The sequence below is a fragment of the Patagioenas fasciata genome, chromosome 35, assembly GCF_037038585.1.
Source record: "Patagioenas fasciata isolate bPatFas1 chromosome 35, bPatFas1.hap1, whole genome shotgun sequence".
In the NCBI taxonomy this organism is placed as follows: domain Eukaryota; kingdom Metazoa; phylum Chordata; class Aves; order Columbiformes; family Columbidae; genus Patagioenas; species Patagioenas fasciata.
In genome coordinates, this window is record NC_092554.1 from 2,427,052 (window position 1) to 2,446,882 (window position 19,831).

Below are 19,831 nucleotides of genomic sequence, written 5' to 3' on the forward strand. Positions count from 1 at the left end.
CATCCCAAAAACTTGACCCCCCCTCCCCAAAAAACCTGACCCCCCCCAAAAACCTGACCCCCCCCCCAAAAACCTGGCCCCCCCCCCCCAAAAAACGTGACACCCCCCCCCACCCCAAAACCTGTTCCGCCCACCCCAAAAAACCTGACACCCCCGCCCCACAGCACCCCCACGGTGAGACCCCCCCCCAAAAAACCTGACCCCCCCCCCACCCAAAAACCTGACCCTCCCCCCCAAAACCTGACCCCCCCCCAAAAACCTGACCCCCCCACCCAAAAAACTTGACCCCCCCCCAAAAACCTGACCCCCTCCACCCAAAAAACCTGACCCCCCGGCCCCACAGCAGCCCCACGGTGAGACCCCCCCCCCAAAAAACCTGCCCCCCCCCCAAAAACCTGCCCCCCCACCCAAAAAACCTGACCCCCCCCCCAAAAACCTGACCCCCTCCCATCCCAAAAACTTGACCCCCCCACCCCAAAACCTGTTCCGCCCACCCCAAAAAACCTGACACCCCCCCCCCAAAAAACCTGACCCCCCCCCAAAAAACCTGACCCCCCCCACCCAGAAAACCTGACCCCCCCCCAAAAAACCTGACACCCCCCCCAAAAACCTGACCCCCTCCCATCCCAAAAACTTGACCCCCCCCCCAAAAAACCTGACCCCCAACCCCAAAAAACCTGCCGCCCCACCCAAAAACTTGACGCCCCCACCCAAAAAACCTGACCCCCAACTCCAAAATCCTGCCCCCCCCACCCAAAAACCTGACGCCCCCACCCAAAAAACCTGACCCCCCCCCAAAAAACCTGCCCCCCCACCCAAAAACCTGACCCCCCACCCAAAAACCTGACGCCCCCACCCAAAAAACCTGACCCCCCCCACCCAGAAAACCTGACCCCCCCACCCCAAAAAACCTGACCCCCCCCTCAAAAAAACCTGACCCCCCCCCCCAAAAAAACGTGACCCCCCCCCCACCCCAAAACCTGTTCCGCCCACCCCAAAAAACCTGACACCCCCCCCCAAAAAACCTGCCCCCCCACCCAAAAACCTGACCCCCCCCAAAAACCTGACCCCCTCCCATCCCAAAAACTTGACCCCCCCTCCCCAAAAAACCTGACCCCCCCCAAAAACCTGACCCCCCCCCAAAAACCTGGCCCCCCCCCCCCAAAAAACGTGACACCCCCCCCCACCCCAAAACCTGTTCCGCCCACCCCAAAAAACCTGACACCCCCGCCCCACAGCACCCCCACGGTGAGACCCCCCCCCAAAAAACCTGACCCCCCCCACCCAAAAAACCTGACCCTCCACCCAAAAACTTGCCCCCCCCACCCAAAAACCTGCACCCCCCCCAAAACCTGACCCCACCCCAAAAACCTGACCCCCCCACCCAAAAAACTTGATCCCCCCCAAAAACCTGACCCCCTCCACCCAAAAAACCTGACCGCCCGGCCCCACAGCAGCCCCACAGTGAGACCCCCCCCAAAAAACCTGACCCCCCCCCCAAAAACCTGACCCCCTCCCATCCCAAAAACTTGACCCCCCCACCCCAAAAAACCTGACCCCCAACCCCAAAATCCTGCCCCCCCCACCCAAAAACCTGACGCCCCCACCCAAAAAACCTGACCCCCCCCACCCAGAAAACCTGACCCCCAACCCCAAAAAACCTGACCCCCCCCAAAAACCTGACCCCCCCCCCCCAAAAAACCTGACCCCCCCCACCCAGAAAACCTGACCCCCCCCTCAAAAAAACCTGACCCCCCCCCCAAAAACCTGAACCCCCCCCCAAAAAACGTGACCCCCCCACCCCAAAACCTGTTCCGCCCACCCCAAAAAACCTGACCCGCCCACCCCAAATAACCTGACACACCCCCCCCAAAAAACCTGACACCCCACCCCAAAAAACCTGACACCCCCCCCAAAAACCTGAGCCCCCCCCCCAAAAAACCTGACCCCCCCCACCCAGAAAACCTGACCCCCCCCTCAAAAAAACCTGACCCCCCCCCAAAAACCTGTCCCCCCCCCCCCAAAAAACGTGACCCCCCCCCACCCCAAAACCTGTTCCGCCCACCCCAAAAAACCTGACCCCCAACCCCAAAAAACCTGACCCCCCCCACCCAAAAACCTGACCCCCCCTCAAAAAAACCTGACCCCCCCCAAAAACCTGACCCCCCCCCCCCAAAAAACGTGACCCCCCCCCCACCCCAAAACCTGTTCCACCCACCCCAAAAAACCTGCCCCCCCCCGCCCCACAGCACCCCCACGGTGAGACCCCCCCCCAAAAAACCTGACCCCCCCCACCCAAAAAACCTGACCCCCCCCAAAAACCTGACCCCCTCCACCCAAAAAACCTGACCGCCCGGCCCCACAGCAGCCCCACGGTGAGACCCCCCCCCCAAAAAACCTGCCCCCCCCCCCAAAAAACCTGACCCCCCCCCCCCAAAAACCTGACCCCCCCCCAAAAAACCTGACCCCCCCCCCCAAAAACCTGACCCCCTCCCATCCCAAAAACTTGACCCCCCCACCCCAAAAAACCTGACCCCCAACCCCAAAAAACCTGCCCCCCCACCCAAAAACCTGACGCCCCCACCCAAAAAACCTGACCCCCCCCACCCAGAAAACCTGACCCCCCCCTCAAAAAAACCTGCCCCCCCACCCAAAAACCTGACCCCCCCCCCCAAAAAACGTGACCCCCACCCCCACCCCAAAACCTGTTCCGCCCACCCCAAAAAACCTGACACCCCCCCCCCAAAAAACCTGACCCCCCCCCAAAAAACCTGACACCCCCCCCAAAAACCTGACCCCCCCCCAAAAAACCTGACCCCCTCCCATCCCAAAAACTTGACCCCCCCACCCCAAAAAACCTGACCCCCAACCCCAAAATCCTGCCCCCCCCACCCAAAAACCTGACGCCCCCACCCAAAAAACCTGACCCCCCCCACCCAGAAAACCTGACCCCCAACCCCAAAAAACCTGACCCCCCCCAAAAACCTGACCCCCCCCCAAAAAACGTGACCCCCCCCCACCCCAAAACCTGTTCCGCCCACCCCAAAAAACCTGACACCCCCCCCCCCCAAAAAACCTGACCCCCCCCAAAAACCTGACCCCCCCCCAAAAAACCTGACCCCCTCCCATCCCAAAAACTTGACCCCCCACCCCAAAAAACCTGACCCCCAACCCCAAAAAACCTGCCCCCCCACCCAAAAACCTGACCCCCCCTCAAAAAAACCTGACCCCCCCACCCAGAAAACCTGACCCCCCCCCAAAAAAACCTGACCCCCCCCAAAACCTGACACCCCCCCCCAAAAAACCTGACCCCCCCCCCAAAAACCTGACCCCCTCCCATCCCAAAAACTTGACCCCCCCACCCCAAAAAACCTGACCCCCAACCCCAAAAAACCTGCCCCCCCACCCAAAAACCTGACGCCCCCACCCAAAAACCTGACCCCCCCCCCCAAAAACCTGACCCCCCCACCTCAAAAAAACCTGACCCCCCCCAAAAACCTGACACCCCCCCCCAAAAAACGTGACCCCCCCCCACCCCAAAACCTGTTCCGCCCACCCCAAAAAACCTGACACCCCCCCCCAAAAAATCTGACACCCCCCCCAAAAACCTGACCCCCCCCCAAAAACCTGACCCCCTCCCATCCCAAAAACTTGACCCCCCCACCCCAAAAAACCTGACCCCCAACCCCAAAAAACCTGCCCCCCCACCCAAAAACCTGACCCCCCCTCAAAAAAACCTGACCCCCCCCACCCAGAAAACCTGACCCCCCCCCTCAAAAAAACCTGACCCCCCCCCCAAAAACCTGTCCCCCCCCCCCAAAAAACGTGACCCCCCCCACCCCAAAACCTGTTTCGCCCACCCCAAAAAACCTGACACCCCCCCCCAAAAAACCTGACCCCCCCCACCCAAAAAACCTGACCCTCCACCCAAAAACTTGCCCCCCCCCCAAAAAACCTGCACCCCCCCCAAAACCTGACCCCCCCACCCAAAAAACTTGACCCCCCCCAAAAACCTGACCCCCTCCACCCAAAAAACCTGACCCCCCGGCCCCACAGCAGCCCCACGGTGAGACCCCCCCCCCAAAAAACCTAACCCCCCCCCCCCCAAAAAACCTGACCCCCCCCCCAAAAACCTGACCCCCTCCCATCCCAAAAACTTGACCCCCCCACCCCAAAAAACCTGACCCCCAACCCCAAAAAACCTGCCCCCCCACCCAAATCCTGACCCCCCCCCAAAAAAACCTGCCCCCCCCCACCCAGAAAACCTGACCCCCCCCTCAAAAAAACCTGACCCCCCCCAAAAACCTGACCCCCCCCCCAAAAAACGTGACCCCCCCCCCCACCCCAAAACCTGTTCCGCCCACCCCAAAAAACCTGCCCCCCCCCGCCCCACAGCACCCCCACGGTGAGACCCCCCCCCCCCCCCAAAACCTGACCCCTCCCCCCAAAATCTGCCCCCCCACACCCCAACCCAAACACCTGCCCCGCCCCCCCCCCCCCCAAACTGACCCCCTGGACACTCGGCCCCCCAATAATCCCCGTGCCCCCCCCAGTGCTCCCAGTGCTCCCAGTATCCCCCCAGTCCACCCCAGTCCGTTCCAGTCCATCGCAGTCCATCTCAGTCCATCCCAGTCCATTCCAGTCCGTTCCAGTCCATCCCAGTCCCTCCCACTCCCTCCCAGTCCCCCCCAATCCCTTCCAGTCCCCTCAGTCCACCCCAGTCCCTCCCAGTCCACCCCAGTCCCCCCAGTCCCACCCAGTCCATCACAGTCCACCCCAGTCCATCCCAGTCTCCCCAGTCCCTCCCAGTACCCCCAGTCCCTCACAGTCCCTCCCAGTCCCCTCAGTCCATCCCAGTCCCCCCCAGTCCCGCCCAGCCCATCCCAGTCCTCCCAGTCCCTTCCAGTCCCCCCAGTCCACCCCAGTCCCCCCAGTCCCTCCCAGTCCATCACAGTCCACCCCAGTCCATCCCAATCCCCCCAGTCCCTCCCATTCCTCCCAGTCCACCCCAATCCCTCCCATCCCATCCCATCCCAGTGCTCCCAGTCCCTCTCAGTCCGTTGCAGTCCATCCCAGTCCCTCCCAATCCCTCCCAGTCCCCCCAGTCCCTCTCAGTCCGTTCCAGTCCGTTCCACTCCCTCCCAGTCCATCCCAGTACCCCCAGTCCGTTCCAGTCCGTTCCAGTCCATCCCAGTCCATTCCAATCCGTTCCAGTCCCCCCAGTCCGTTCCAGTCCATCCCAGTCCATTCCAGTCCCTCCCAGTCCCCCCAGTCCGTTCCAGTCCGTTCCAGTCCATTCCAATCCGTTCCAGTCCCCCCAATCCGTTCCAGTCCGTTCCAGTCCATCCCAGTCCCCCCAGTCCGTTCCAGTCCATCCCAGTCCATTCCAATCCGTTCCAGTCCCCCCAATCCGTTCCAGTCCGTTCCAGTCCATCCCAGTCCATTCCAATCTGTTCCAGTCCCCGCAGTCCATTCCAGTCTCTCCCAGTACCCCTAGTCCGTTCCAGTCCATCCCAGTCCGTCCCAATCCGTTCCAGCCCCCCAGTCCGTTCCAGTCCGTTCCAGTCCCTCCCAGTCCCCTCAGTCCCCCCAGTCCGTTCCAGTCCGTTCCAATCTGTTCCAGTCCCTCCCAGTCCCCCCAGTCCGTTCCAGTCCCTCCGAGTCCGTTCCAGTCCCTCCCAGTCCCCCTAGTCCGTTCCAGTCCATTCCAATCCGTTCCAGTCCGTTCCAGTCCCCCCAGTCTGTTCCAGTCCATCCCAGTCCATTCCAGTCCCTCCCAGTCCCCCCAGTCCGTTCCAGTCCGTTCCAGTCCCCCCAGTCCGTTCCAGTCCATCCCAGTCCATTCCAATCCGTTCCAGTCCCCCCAGTCCGTTCCAGTCTCTCCCAGTACCCCCAGTCCGTTCCAGTCCGTTCCAGTCCATCCCAGTCCCCCCAGTCCGTTCCAGTCCATCCCAGTACATCCCAGTCCATCCCAATCCGTTCCAGTCCCCCCAGTCCGTTCTAGTCCCTCCGAGTCCGTTCCAGTCCCTCCCAGTCCCCCCAGTCCGTTCCAGTCCATTCCAATCCGTTCCAGTCCGTTCCAGTCCCCCCAGTCTGTTCCAGTCCATCCCAGTCCATTCCAATCCGTTCCAGTCCCCCCAGTCCATTCCAGTCCCCCCAGTCCCCCCAGTCCGTTCCAGTCCCTCCCAGTCCCCCCAGTCTGCTCCAGTCCCCCCAGTCCGTTCCAGTCCCCCCAGTCCATTCCAGTCCCTCCCAGTCCCCCCAGTCCGCTCCAGTCCCCCCAGTCCGTTCCAGTCCCCGCAGTCCGTTCCAGTCCCCCCCATCCGTTCCAATCTGTTCCAGTCCGTTCAAGCCCCCCCGGTCCCCCCAGTCCGTTCCAGTCCGTTCCAGTCCCCCCAGTCCCACCAGTCCGTTCCAGTCCCCCCAGTCCCCCCAGTCCGCTCCAGTCCCCCCAGTCCGTTCCAGTCCCCCCAGTCCGTTCCAGTCCCTCCGAGTCCGTTCCAGTCCCTCCCAGTCCCCCCAGTCCGTTCCAGTCCATTCCAATCTGTTCCAGTCCGTTCCAGTCCCCCCAGTCTGTTCCAGTCCCCCCAGTCCCCCCAATCCGTTCCAGTCCCCCCAGTCCGTTCCAATCCATTCCGTTCCGTTCCAGTCCCCCCAGTCTGTTCCAGTCCATCCCAGTCCATTCCAATCCGTTCCAGTCCCCCCAGTCCCCCCAGTCCGTTCCAGTCCCCCCAGTCCGTTCCAGTCCCTCCCAGTCCCCCCAATCCACTCCAGTCCCCCCAGTCCGTTCCAGTCCCCGCAGTCCGTTCCAGTCCCTCCCAGTCCCCCCAGTCCATTCCAGTCCCTCCCAGTCCCCCCAGTCTGCTCCAGTCCCCCCAGTCCGTTCCAGTCCCCCCAGTCCATTCCAGTCCCTCCCAGTCCCCCCAGTCCGCTCCAGTCCCCCCAGTCCGTTCCAGTCCCCGCAGTCCGTTCCAGTCCCCCCCATCCGTTCCAATCTGTTCCAGTCCGTTCAAGCCCCCCCGGTCCCCCCAGTCCGTTCCAGTCCGTTCCAGTCCCCCCAGTCCCACCAGTCCGTTCCAGTCCCCCCAGTCCCCCCAGTCCGCTCCAGTCCCCCCAGTCCGTTCCAGTCCCCCCAGTCCGTTCCAGTCCCTCCGAGTCCGTTCCAGTCCCTCCCAGTCCCCCCAGTCCGTTCCAGTCCATTCCAATCTGTTCCAGTCCGTTCCAGTCCCCCCAGTCTGTTCCAGTCCCCCCAGTCCCCCCAATCCGTTCCAGTCCCCCCAGTCCGTTCCAATCCATTCCGTTCCGTTCCAGTCCCCCCAGTCTGTTCCAGTCCATCCCAGTCCATTCCAATCCGTTCCAGTCCCCCCAGTCCCCCCAGTCCGTTCCAGTCCCCCCAGTCCGTTCCAGTCCCTCCCAGTCCCCCCAATCCACTCCAGTCCCCCCAGTCCGTTCCAGTCCCCGCAGTCCGTTCCAGTCCCTCCCAGTCCCCCCAGTCCATTCCAGTCCCCCCAGTCCGCTCCAGTCCCCCCAGTCCGTTCCAGTCCCCTCAGTCCGTTCCAGTCCCTCCCAGTCCCCCCAATCCGCTCCAGTCCCCCCAGTCCGTTCCAGTCCGTTCCAGTCCCCCCAGTCCCCCCAGTCCGTTCCAGTCCCCCCAGTCCGTTCCAGTCCCTCCCAGTCCCCCCAATCCGCTCCAGTCCCCCCAGTCCGTTCCAGTCCCCCTAGTCCGTTCCAGTCCCTCCCAGTCCCCCCAGTCCCCCCAGTCCGTTCCAGTCCCCCCAGTCCGTTCCAGTCCCTCCCAGTCCCCCCAGTCCGTTCCAGTCCCTCCCAGTCCCCCGAATCCGCTCCAGTCCCCCCAGTCCGTTCCAGTCCCCCCAGTCCCCCCAGTCCCCCCAGTCCGTTCCAGTCCGTTCCAGTCCCCCCAGTCCGTTCCAGTCCGTTCCAGTCCCCCCAGTCCGTTCCAGTCCGCTCCGTTCCGCTCCGCTCCGTTCCGCAGGTTCCGCACCGGCTGCTGCAGCTGCGCCTCCTCCCGGGGGTGGGGGTCGCTCTGCTCTGCGGGCCCCGCCCCCCCCTGCAGCACGTGATCTCCCAGGTGGGGGGGGGGGGAAATTGATGGGGGGAGGGGAGGGGGGAATTTGGGGGTGGTCCCCGCCCCCCCCTCACCAGGTGACCCCCCCCCCAGCTCGTGCCGCAGGTTTGGGGTCCCGTCCTGGAGCTGCTGAGGGGCTGCGCCCGCCCCCCCCCCCCCCGCGCTGCCCCCCGGGGTGCTGGCGTGAGTGGGGGGGCGGGGGCAAGGGGGGGAATGGGGGGGCGGGGGGGGGGGCAAGGGGGGCATGTGAGGGGGGACATGGGGGGCGTGGGGGGCCATGGGGGGGACATGTGGGGGACATGGGGGGTGACTTGGGACATGGGGGAACGTGGGGGGGCATGGGGGGGACATGGGGGGTGACGTGGGGGGGCATTGGGGGGACATCGGGGGGCATGGGGGGGCGTGGAGGGCGAGGGGGGGGCAAGGGGGCGCATGGGGGGACATGGGGGGGGAATGGGGGGGTATGGGGGGGCATGGGGGGCAAATGGTGGGATATGGGGGGACATGGGGGGGGAATTGGGGAGACATGGGGGAATTGGGGGAGCGGGGGGGGGCATGGGGGGGACATGGGGGGGACATGGAGGTGCATGGGGGGGCATTGGGGGGACATGGGGGGGCATGGGGGGGGAAATGGAGGGCGTAGGGGGCCATGGGGGGGGAATGGGAGATGGGGGAAATGGGGGGGCATGGGGGGGGAAATGGGGGGACATGTGGGGGACATGGGGGGTGACTTGGGACATGGGGGAACGTGGGGGGGCATGGGGGGGACATGGGGGGTGACGTGGGGGGGCGTGGGGGGGCATTGGGGGGGCATTGGGGGGACATCGGGGGGCATGGGGGGACGTGGAGGGCGGGGGGGGGCAAGGGGGCGCATGGGGGGACATGGGGGGGGAATGGGGGGGTATGGGGGGGCATGGGGGGTGACATGGGGGGTCATGGGGGGCAAATGGTGGGATATGGGGGGACATGGGGGGGGAATTGGGGAGACATGGGGGAATTGGGGGAGCGGGGGGGGGCATGGGGGGGAATGGGGGGGACATGGGGGGGGCGTGGAGGGCGAAGGGGGGCATTGGGGGGGACATGGGGGGGCGTGGGGGGGCATTGGGGGGGACATCGGGGGGCATGGGGGGGACATGGGGGGGACATGGGGGGGCGTGGGGGGGCATTGGGGGGGACATCGGGGGGCATGGGGGGGACATGGGGGGGGCGTGGAGGGCGGGGGGGGGCAAGGGGGCGCATGGGGGGACATGGGGGGGGAATGGGGGGGTATGGGGGGGCATGGGGGGTGACATGGGGGGTCATGGGGGGCAAATGGTGGGATATGGGGGGACATGGGGGGGGAATTGGGGGTCATGGGGGAATTGGGGGAGCGGGGGGGGGAATGGGGGGGACATGGGGGGGACATGGGGGGGACATGGAGGTGCATGGGGGGGCATTGGGGGGGCATGGGGGGACATGGGGGGGCATGGGGGGGGAATGGAGGGTGTAGGGGGCCATGGGGGGGGAAATGGGGGGGCATGTGGGGGGGGACATGGGGGGCGTGGGGGGCCATGGGGGGGAAATGGGGGGGCATGGGGGGGGAAATGGGGGGACATGTGGGGGACATGGGGGGTGACTTGGGACATGGGGGAACGTGGGGGGGCATGGGGGGGACATGGGGGGTGACATGGGGGGGCGTGGGGGGGCATTGGGGGGGACATCGGGGGGCGTGGGGGGGACATGGGGGGTCGTGGAGGGCGGGGGGGGGCAAGGGGGCGCATGGGGGGACATGGCGGGGAATGGGGGGGTATGGGGGGTCATGGGGGGCAAATGGTGGGATATGGGGGGACATGGGGGGGGAATTGGGGAGACATGGGGGGGCAATGGGGGGGCATGGGGGGGACATGGAGGTGCATGGGGGGGCATTGGGGGGACATGGGGGGGCATGGGGGGGGAAATGGAGGGCGTAGGGGGCCATGGGGGGGGAATGGGAGATGGGGGAAATGGGGGGGCATGGGGGGGGAAATGGGGGGACATGTGGGGGGGGACATGGGGGGCGTGGGGGGCCATGGGGGGGAAATGGGGGGGCATGGGGGGGGAAATGGGGGGACATGTAGGGGGGGACATGGGGGGTGACATGGGACATGGGGGAACGTGGGGGGGCATGGGGGGGTGACATGGGGGGGCATTCGGGGAAATGGGGGGACATGTGGGGACGTGGGGGGGCATGGGGGGAAATGGGGGGGCATGGGGGGTGACGTGGGGGGTGACGTGGGGGGGCATTGGGGGGACATGGGGGCCATGGGGGGGAAATGGGGGGACATGGGGGGACGTGGAGGGGCATGGGGGGACATGGGGGGGAAATGGGGGGTATGGGGGGCATTGGGGGCAAATGGGGGGACATGGGGGGGATGTGGGGGCTGAAATCGGGGGGGGGCTGAATTGGGGGGTGAAATGAGGGGGGATTGAAATGGGGGGGTTGAAATCTGGGGGCGGTGAAATGGGGGGGGTAGAGATGGGGGGGGGAATCTGGGGGGGGCTGAAATGGGGGGGGGGGTGGAATATGGGGGGGCTGAACCTCCTGTGTGGGTCAGAAAGGTTGGGGGTGCCCAGTTGGGGGGTGCACAGGATGGGGGTGCCCATTTGGGGGGTGCCCAATTTGGGGGTGCACAAGTTTGGGGGTGCACATTTGGGGGTGCACAGGATGGGGGTGCACATTTGGGGGGGGTGCACATTTGGGGGTGCACAAGTTTGGGGGGTGCCCAGTTGGGGGGTGCCCAATTTGGGGGTGCACAGGATGGGGGTGCCCATTTGGGGGTGCACAAGTTTGGGGGTGCACATTTGGGGGTGCACAGGATGGGGGTGCCCATTTGGGGGTGCACAAGTTTGGGGGTGCACATTTGGGGTTGCACAGGATGGGGGTGCACATTTGGGGGGGTGCACATTTGGGGGTGCACAAGTTTGGGGGGGTGCCCAGTTGGGGGGTGCCCAATTTGGGGGTGCACAAGTTTGGGGGCGCACAGGATGGGGGCGCACAGGATGGGGGTGCACATTTGGGGGTGCACAAGTTTGGGGGTGCACATTTGGGGGTGCACAGGATGGGGGTGCACATTTGGGGGGGTGCACATTTGGGGGTGCACAAGTTTAGGGGGGTGCCCAGTTGGGGGGGTGCCCAATTTGGGGGTGCACAAGTTTGGGGGTGCACAAGTTTGGGGGTGCACAGGATGGGGGTGCACAGGATGGGGGGTGCCCAGTTGGGGGGTGCCCAATTTGGGGGTGCACAAGTTTGGGGGTGCACAGGATGGGGGTGCCCATTTGGGGGGTGCACAAGTTTGGGGGTGCACAGGATGGGGGTGCACATTTGGGGGGTGCACAAGTTTGGGGGGGTGCCCAATTTGGGGGTGCACAGGATGGGGGTGCACATTTGGGGGGTGCACAAGTTTGGGGGGTGCCCAATTTGGGGGTGCACAGGATGGGGGTGCACATTTGGGGGGTGCACAAGTTTGGGGGGGTGCCCAATTTGGGGGTGCACAGGATGGGGGTGCACATTTGGGGGGTGCACAAGTTTGGGGGGGTGCCCAATTTGGGGGTGCACAGGATGGGGGTGCACATTTGGGGGTGCACAAGTTTGGGGGGTGCCCAGTTGGGGGGTGCCCAATTTGGGGGTGCACAAGTTTGGGGGTGCACATTTGGGGGTGCACAAGTTTGGGGGGTGCCCAGTTGGGGGGTGCACAGGATGGGGGTGCACAAGTTTGGGGGTGCACAAGTTTGGGGGTGCACAGGATGGGGGTGCACATTTGGGGGTGCACAAGTTTGGGGGTGCACAGGATGGGGGTGCACATTTGGGGGTGCACATTTGGGGGTGCACAGGATGGGGGTGCACATTTGGGGGGGGTGCACATTTGGGGGTGCACAAGTTTGGGGGGGTGCCCAGTTGGGGGGTGCACAAGTTTGGGGGTGCACAGGATGGGGGCGCACAGGATGGGGGCACACAGGATGGGGGTGCACATTTGGGGGTGTTCATTTTTGGGGTGCCCATTTTTGGGGTGCCCAATTTGGGATGCCCAGTTGGGGGGGGTGCCCAGTTGGGGGTGCCCATTTTTGGGGGTGCCCATTTTTGGGGTGCCCAATTTGGGGTGCCCAGTTGGGGCGGTGCCCAGTTGGGGGGTGCCCATTTGGGGGTGCCCATTTTTGGGGTGCCCATTTTTGGGGTTCCAGGTACCTGCTCATCCACCGCCAGCAACGCTGGACCCAGAGCGGCCTCGGCCCGGGGGGGGCGCAGGGTACGGACCCCCCCGAACCCCAAAACCCCCGAACCCCAAAACCCCCCATTGCCCCCCCGAACCCCCAAACCCCCATTGCCCCCCAAACTCCTCATTGCCCCCCAAAACCACCCATTGCCCCCCTGACCCCCCAAACCTCCCGGAACCCCCAAACCACCCATTGCCCCCCAAACCCCCCCAACCCTTCATTGCCCCCCAAGCCCCCCTGACCCCCCCATTGCCCCCCAAACCCCCTGAACCCCCAAACCTCCCATTGCCCCCCAAATCCCCCATTTCCCCCAACCCCCCCGAACCCCCAAACCCCCATTGCCCCTCACCCCCCCAAACCCCCAAACTCCCCATTGCCCCCCCAACCCCTCTGACCCCCCCAGTGCCCCCCAAATCCCCCTGACCCCCCAAAGCCCCCATTGCCCCCCAAACCCCCAACCCCCCCTGACCCCCAAACTCCCCATTGCCCCCCAAGACCCCCTGACCCCCCAAACCCCCCGAACCCCCAAACCCCCATTGCCCCCCAACCCCCCAAACCCTCAAACCCCCCCATTGCCCCCCAACCCCCCCTGACCCCCCAATGCCCCCCATACCCCCCTGACCCCCAAACCCCCTGAACCCCCAAACCAAGCCCCCTTGACCTCCAAACTCCCCATTGCCCCCCAAGCCCCCCTGACCCCCCAAATCCCCCTTGACCCCCAAACCCCCCCATTGCCCCCCAACCCCCCCGAACCCCCAAACCCCCATTGCCCCTCACCCCCCCAAACCCCCAAACTCCCCATTGCCCCCCAACCCCTCTGATCCCCCCAGTGCCCCCCAAATCCCCCTGACCCCCCAAAGCCCCCATTGCCCCCCAAGCCCCCCTGACCCCCCAAACCCCCCTTGACCCCCAAACCCCCCATTGCCCCCCAAACCCCCAACCCCCCCGACCCCCAAACCCCCCATTGCCCCCCAAACCCTCCATTGCCCCCCAACCCCCCCAAACCCCCATTGCCCCCCAAACCACCCTGACCCCCCAAAGCCCCCATTGCCCCCCAAAGCCCCCATTGCCCCCCAAACCCCCAACCCCCCCTGACCCCCAAACTCCCCATTGCCCCCCAAACCCCCCTGACCCCCTAAGCCCCCCTGAACCCCCAAACCCCCCTGAACTCCCAAAACCCCCTGACCCCCCATGTCCCCCATTGCCCCCAAACCCCCCATTGCCCCCCAAACCACCCTGAACCCCCAAACCCCCCATTGCCTCCAACCCCCCCGAACCCACAAACTCCCCATTGCCCCCCAAATCCCATTGCCCCCCAACCCCCCCAAACCCCCATTGCCCCCCAAACTCCCCATTGTCCCCCAAACCCCCTGAACCCCCAAACCCCCCTGACCCCCCATGCCCCCCATTGCCTCCCAAACCCCCAACCCCCCCAAACCCCCAAACTCCCCATTGCCCCCCAAACCCCCCTGAACCCCCAAACCCCCCTGAACCCCCATGCCCCCCATTGCCCCCCAAACCCCCCTGACCCCCCAAACCCCTCCGAACCCCCGTGCCCCCCATTGCCCCCCAAACCCCCCATTGCCCCCCAACCCCCCCAAACCCCACATTGCCCCCCAACCCCCCCAAACCCCGAGTGCCCCACAAACCCCTCATTGTCCCCCAAACCCCCTGAACCCCCAAACCCCCCTGATCCCCAAACCCCCATTGCCCCACAAACCCCCCATTGCCCCCCAAACCCCCTGAACCCCCAAACCCCCCTGACCCCCAAACCCCCATTGCCCCTCAACCCCCCCAAACCCCCAAACCCCCCCATTGTCCCCCAAACCCCCTGAACCCCCAAACCCCCCTGACCCCCCATGCCCCCCATTGCCTCCCGAACCCCCAACCCCCCATTGCCTCCCAAACCCCCCTGAACCCCCGTGCCCCCCATTGCCCCCCAAGCCCCCCATTGCCCCCCAACCCCCCCAAACCCCCATTGCCCCCCAACCCCCCCGAACCCCCAAACCCCCATTGCCCCTCACCCCCCCAAACCCCCAAACTCCCCATTGCCCCCCAACCCCTCTGATCCCCCCAGTGCCCCCCAAATCCCCCTGACCCCCCAAAGCCCCCATTGCCCCCCAAGCCCCCCTGACCCCCCAAACCCCCCTTGACCCCCAAACCCCCCATTGCCCCCCAAACCCCCAACCCCCCCGACCCCCAAACCCCCCATTGCCCCCCAAACCCTCCATTGCCCCCCAACCCCCCCAAACCCCCATTGCCCCCCAAACCACCCTGACCCCCCAAAGCCCCCATTGCCCCCCAAAGCCCCCATTGCCCCCCAAACCCCCAACCCCCCCTGACCCCCAAACTCCCCATTGCCCCCCAAACCCCCCTGACCCCCTAAGCCCCCCTGAACCCCCAAACCCCCCTGAACTCCCAAAACCCCCTGACCCCCCATGTCCCCCATTGCCCCCAAACCCCCCATTGCCCCCCAAACCACCCTGAACCCCCAAACCCCCCATTGCCTCCAACCCCCCCGAACCCACAAACTCCCCATTGCCCCCCAAATCCCATTGCCCCCCAACCCCCCCAAACCCCCATTGCCCCCCAAACTCCCCATTGTCCCCCAAACCCCCTGAACCCCCAAACCCCCCTGACCCCCCATGCCCCCCATTGCCTCCCAAACCCCCAACCCCCCCAAACCCCCAAACTCCCCATTGCCCCCCAAACCCCCCATTGCCCCCCAACCCCCCCAAACCCCACATTGCCCCCCAACCCCCCCAAACCCCCATTGCCCCACAAACCCCTCATTGCCCCCCAAACCCCCTGAATCCCCAAACCCCCCTGACCCCCAAACCCCCATTGCCCCCCAACCCCCCCAAACCCCCAAACTCCCCATTGTCCCCCAAACTCCCCATTGCCCCCCAAACCCCCCTGACCCCCCATGCCCCCCATTGCCTCCCAAACCCCCAACCCCCCCAAACCCCCAAACCCCCCATTGCCCCCCAACCCCCCCGAACCCCCCATTGCCCCCCATTGCCCCCTGACCCCCCGTGCCCCCCAGGCCGGGTTCTGCCCCCCCAGCGCTGTGGGGCTGCCCTGGGGCACCTGCTGGAGCTGCTGAGCCCCCACTTCTGCCCCCTGGACGAGGGGGGGGGCCCCGGTGAGCGGGGGGGGCGGGAGGCACTTGGGGGGCTGGGGGGGCCATGGGGGGCTGGGGGGGTTGGGAGTCACTTGGGGGGCTGGGGGGCTATGGGGGTCTGGGGGGGTTGGGAGTCACTTGGGGGGCTGGGGGGCCATGGGGGTCTGGGGGCTTGGGAGTCACTTGGGGGGCTGGGGGGCCATGGGGGTCTGGGGGGGTTGGGAGTCACTTGGGGGGCTGGGGGGCCATGGGGGTCTGGGGGGGTTGGGAGTCACTTGGGGGGCTGGGGGGCTATGGGGGTCTGGGGGCTTGGGAGTCACTTGGGGGGCTGGGGGGTTATGGGGGGGAGTTTGGGGTGGGGGGGTTGGGAGTCACTTGGGGGGCTGGGGGGCCATGGGGGGAGTTTGGGGTGGGGGGGTTGGGAGTCACTTGGGGGGCTGGGGGGCTATGGGGGGAGTTTGGGGTGGGGGGGTTGGGAGTCACTTGGGGGGCTGGGGGGCCATGGGGGGAGTTTGGGGTGGGGGGGTTGGGAGTCACTTGGGGGGCTGGGGGGGCTATGGGGGTCTGGGGGGGTTGGGAGTCACTTGGGGGGCTGGGGGGCTATGGGGGGCAGTTTGGGGTGGGGGGGTTGGGAGTCACTTGTGGGGCTGGGGGGCTATGGGGGGGAATTTGGGGTGGGGGGGTTGGGAGTCACTTGGGGGGCTGGGGGGCTATGGGGGGAGTTTGGGGTGGGGGGGTTGGGAGTCACTTGGGGGGCTGGGGGGCTATGGGGGTGTTTGGGGTGGGGGGGTTGGGAGTCCCTTGGGGGGCTGGGGGGCTATGGGGGGAGTTTGGGGTGGGGGGGTTGGGAGTCACTTGGGGGGCTGGGGGGCTATGGGGGGTCTGGGGGTGTTGGGAGTCACGTGGGGGGCTGGGGGGCTATGGGGGAAGTTTGGGGTGGGGGGGTTGGGAGTCACTTAGGGGGCTGGGGGACTATGGGGGTCTGGGGGGTTGGGAGTCCCTTGGGGGGCTGGGGGGCTATGGGGGAAGTTTGGGGTGGGGGGGTTGGGAGTCCCTTGGGGGGCTGGGGGGCTATGGGGGGAGTTTGGGGTGGGGGGGTTGGGAGTCACTTGGGGGGCTTGGGGGCTATGGGGGGCAGTTTGGGGTGGGGGGGTTGGGAGTCACTTGGGGGGCTGGGGGGGCTATGGGGGGCAGTTTGGGGTGGGGGGGTTGGGAGTCACTTGGGGGGCTGGGGGGCTATGGGGGGAGTTTGGGGTGGGGGGGTTGGGAGTCACTTGGGGGGCTGGGGGGGCTATGAGGGGGAGTTTGGGGTGGGGGGGTTGGGAGTCACTTGGGGGGCTGGGGGGCTATGGGGGCAGTTTGGGGTGGGGGGGTTGGGAGTCACTGGGGGGGCTGGGGGGCCATGGGGGGAGTTTGGGGTGGGGGGGTTGGGAGTCACTTGGGGGGCTGGGGGGCTATGGGGGGAGTTTGGGGTGGGGGGGTTGGGAGTCACTTGGGGGGCTTGGGGGCTATGGGGGGCAGTTTGGGGTGGGGGGGTTGGGAGTCACTTGGGGGGCTGGGGGGCTATGGGGGGAGTTTGGGGTGGGGGGGTTGGGAGTCACTTGGGGGGCTGGGGGGGCTATGAGGGGGAGTTTGGGGTGGGGGGGTTGGGAGTCACTTGGGGGGCTGGGGGGCTATGGGGGCAGTTTGGGGTGGGGGGGTTGGGAGTCACTGGGGGGGCTGGGGGGCTATGGGGGGAGTTTGGGGTGGGGGGGTTGGGAGTCACTTGGGGGGCTGGGGGGGCTATGAGGGGGAGTTTGGGGTGGGGGGGTTGGGAGTCACTTGGGGGGCTGGGGGGCTATGGGGGGTCTGGGGGTGTTGGGAGTCACTTGGGGGGCTTGGGGGCTATGGGGGGTCTGGGGGGGTTGGGAGTCACTTGGGGGGCTGGGGGGCTATGGGGGGGAGTTTGGGGTCTGGGGGTGTGGGGGCGGTTGGGGGGCTGGGGGATATTTGGGGTTCCCCGGGGGGGGTCAGAGGGGTCGGGGGGGCTGAGTTGGGGGTCTGAGGGGTTATGGGGGGTCCGGGGGGATCTGGGGGGGCTGAGTTGGGGGTCTGGGGGGGGCTGAGCTGGGTCTTTGGGGTCTGGGGGGTCCAGGGGGTCTCGGGGGTTCCGGGGGGTTCTGGGGGTCCTGGGGAGGCTGATTTGGGGGTCCGGGGGGGGCTGATCTTGGTCTTTGGGGTCTGGGGGGTCCAGGGGGTCCTGGGAGCTTATGGGGGTTCTGGGGGGGCCGGTTTGGGGTCCGGGGGGTTCTGGGGGTTCCAGAGGGGTTGATTTGGGGGTCTCGGGGGTTCTGGGGGATCTGATTTGGGGGTCTGGGAGGTCATGGGGGGTTCTGGGGATTCCGGGGGGTTCTGGGGGGGCTGGTTTGGGGGTCCGGGGGGGGCTGAGTTGGGGGTCTGGGAGGTCATGGTGGGTTCTGGGGGGTTCTGGGGGGCTAAGTTGGGTCTCTGGGGTCTGGGGGGTCCAGGGGGTCCTGGGGGTCCTGGGGGTTCTGGGGGGGCTGATTTGGGGGTCCGGGGGGGGCTGATCTTGGTCTTTGGGGTCTGGGGGTTCCGGGGGATTTGATTTGGGGGTCTGGGAGGTCATGGGGGGTTCCGGGGGTTCCGAGGGGGCTGATTTGGGGGTCCAGGGGGTTCTGGGGGGGCTGATCTGGGTCTCTGGGGTCTGGGGGATCCAGGGGGTCCTGGGGGCTTCTGGGGGTTCCGGGGGGTTTTGGGGGTTCCGGGGGGGCTGAGTTGGGGGTCTGGGAGGTCATGGGGGGTTCCGGGGGTTCCGAGGGGGCTGATTTGGGGGTCCAGGGGGTTCTGGGGGGGCTGATCTGGGTCTCTGGGATCTGGGGGGTCCAGGGGGTCCTGGGGGCTTCTGGGGGTCCTGGGGAGGCTGATTTGGGGGTCCGGGGGGGGCTGATCTTGGTCTTTGGGGTCTGGGGAGTCCAGGGGGTCCTGGGAGCTTATGGGGGTTCTGGGGGGGCCGGTTTGGGGTCCGGGGGGTTCTGGGGGTTCCAGAGGGGTTGATTTGGGGGTCCAGGGGGTTCTAGGGGGTCTGGGAGGTCATGGGGGGTTCTGGGGGTTCCGAGGGGGCTGATTTGGGGGTCCAGGGGGTTCTGGGGGGGCTGATCTGGGTCTCTGGGGTCTGGGGGATCCAGGGGGTCCTGGGGGCTTCTGGGGGTTCCGGGGTCTTCTGGGGCTTCCGGGGGGGCTGATTTGGGGTCCGGGGCCGCAGGTGCCGCGCCCCCCGCGCCCCCCGCGCCCGCCCCCGCTGCGGTGTCCCCGCTGTCCCCGCCGTCCCCGCCGTCCCCGCCGTCCCCGCCGTCCCCGCCGTCCCCGCTGTCCCCGCCGTCCCCGCCGTCCCCGGTGTCGCCGGTGTCCCCGTCGCTGGTGTCGCTGTCGCTGGCGTCGCACTCGGCGCTGCTGCTGCCGCTCCCGGAGCTGCTGCTGCTGCTGCTGCTGCCGCCGCGGCCACCGCGGGGCGCCCTGCGCGGGCTGGCGCGGGGGGCGCTGGGGGCGCTCGGCCCCCCCGGGACCCGATGAGACCCCCGGGACGCACTGAGAGCGACGGGACCCGCTGGGACCCCCCGGGACCCACTGAGAGCAACGGGACCCGCTGGGACCCCCTGGGACCCGATGAGAGCAACAGGACCCACTGAGACCCACTGACCCCCCCTGGGACACACTGAGACCCCCCGGGACCCGCTGAGAACAACGGGACCCGCTGGGACCCCCCCGGGACCCGCTGAGACCCCCTGGGACCCGTTGGGACCCACTGAGACCCCCTGGGACACACTGAGAGCAACGGGACCCACTGGGACCCACTGAGACCCCCCCGGGACCCATTGAGACCAACGGGACCCACTGAGACCCCCCCAGGACCCACTGAGACCAACAGGACCCACTGAGCCCCCCTGGGACACACTGAGACCCCCCGGGACCCACTGACCCCCCCCACCCAGGACACACTGAGACCCCCTGGGACACACTGAGACCAACTGGACCCACTGAGACCCCCCGGGACCCATTGAGACCAACGGGACCCACTGAGACCCCCCCGGGACCCACTGACCCCCCCCACCCAGGACACACTGAGACCCCCTGGGACCCACTGAGACCAACTGGACCCACTGAGACCCCCCGGGACCCACTGAGACCCCCCGGGACCCCTTGAACATCCAGGACCCATTGGTACTCCCCGGGACCCATTGATACCCACTGTTTCCCCCCGGGACCCATTGAACCCCCCCAGGACCCATTGATACCCCTGGGACCCATTGATACCCCCAGGGACCCATTGGACCCCCCCAGGACCCATTGATACCCCTGGGACCCATTGATACCCCCAGGGACCCATTGGACCC

General features: G+C 66.8%; 1 protein-coding gene across 1 annotated transcript in view; it reads left to right on the forward strand.

The window, feature by feature from the left end:
• Positions 1-19,088, forward strand: part of FUZ (fuzzy planar cell polarity protein) — a 28,791-nt gene extending 9,703 nt beyond the window's left edge. The window contains 6 exon segments of the mRNA XM_071801092.1: positions 7,994-8,089; positions 8,180-8,242; positions 8,244-8,269; positions 12,284-12,348; positions 15,363-15,461; positions 18,703-19,088. Of these exon segments, the coding sequence (XP_071657193.1) occupies positions 7,994-8,089; positions 8,180-8,242; positions 8,244-8,269; positions 12,284-12,348; positions 15,363-15,461; positions 18,703-19,010 (657 nt within the window). The 3' untranslated portion in view covers positions 19,011-19,088.
• Positions 19,089-19,831: the final 743 nt, after the last annotated feature.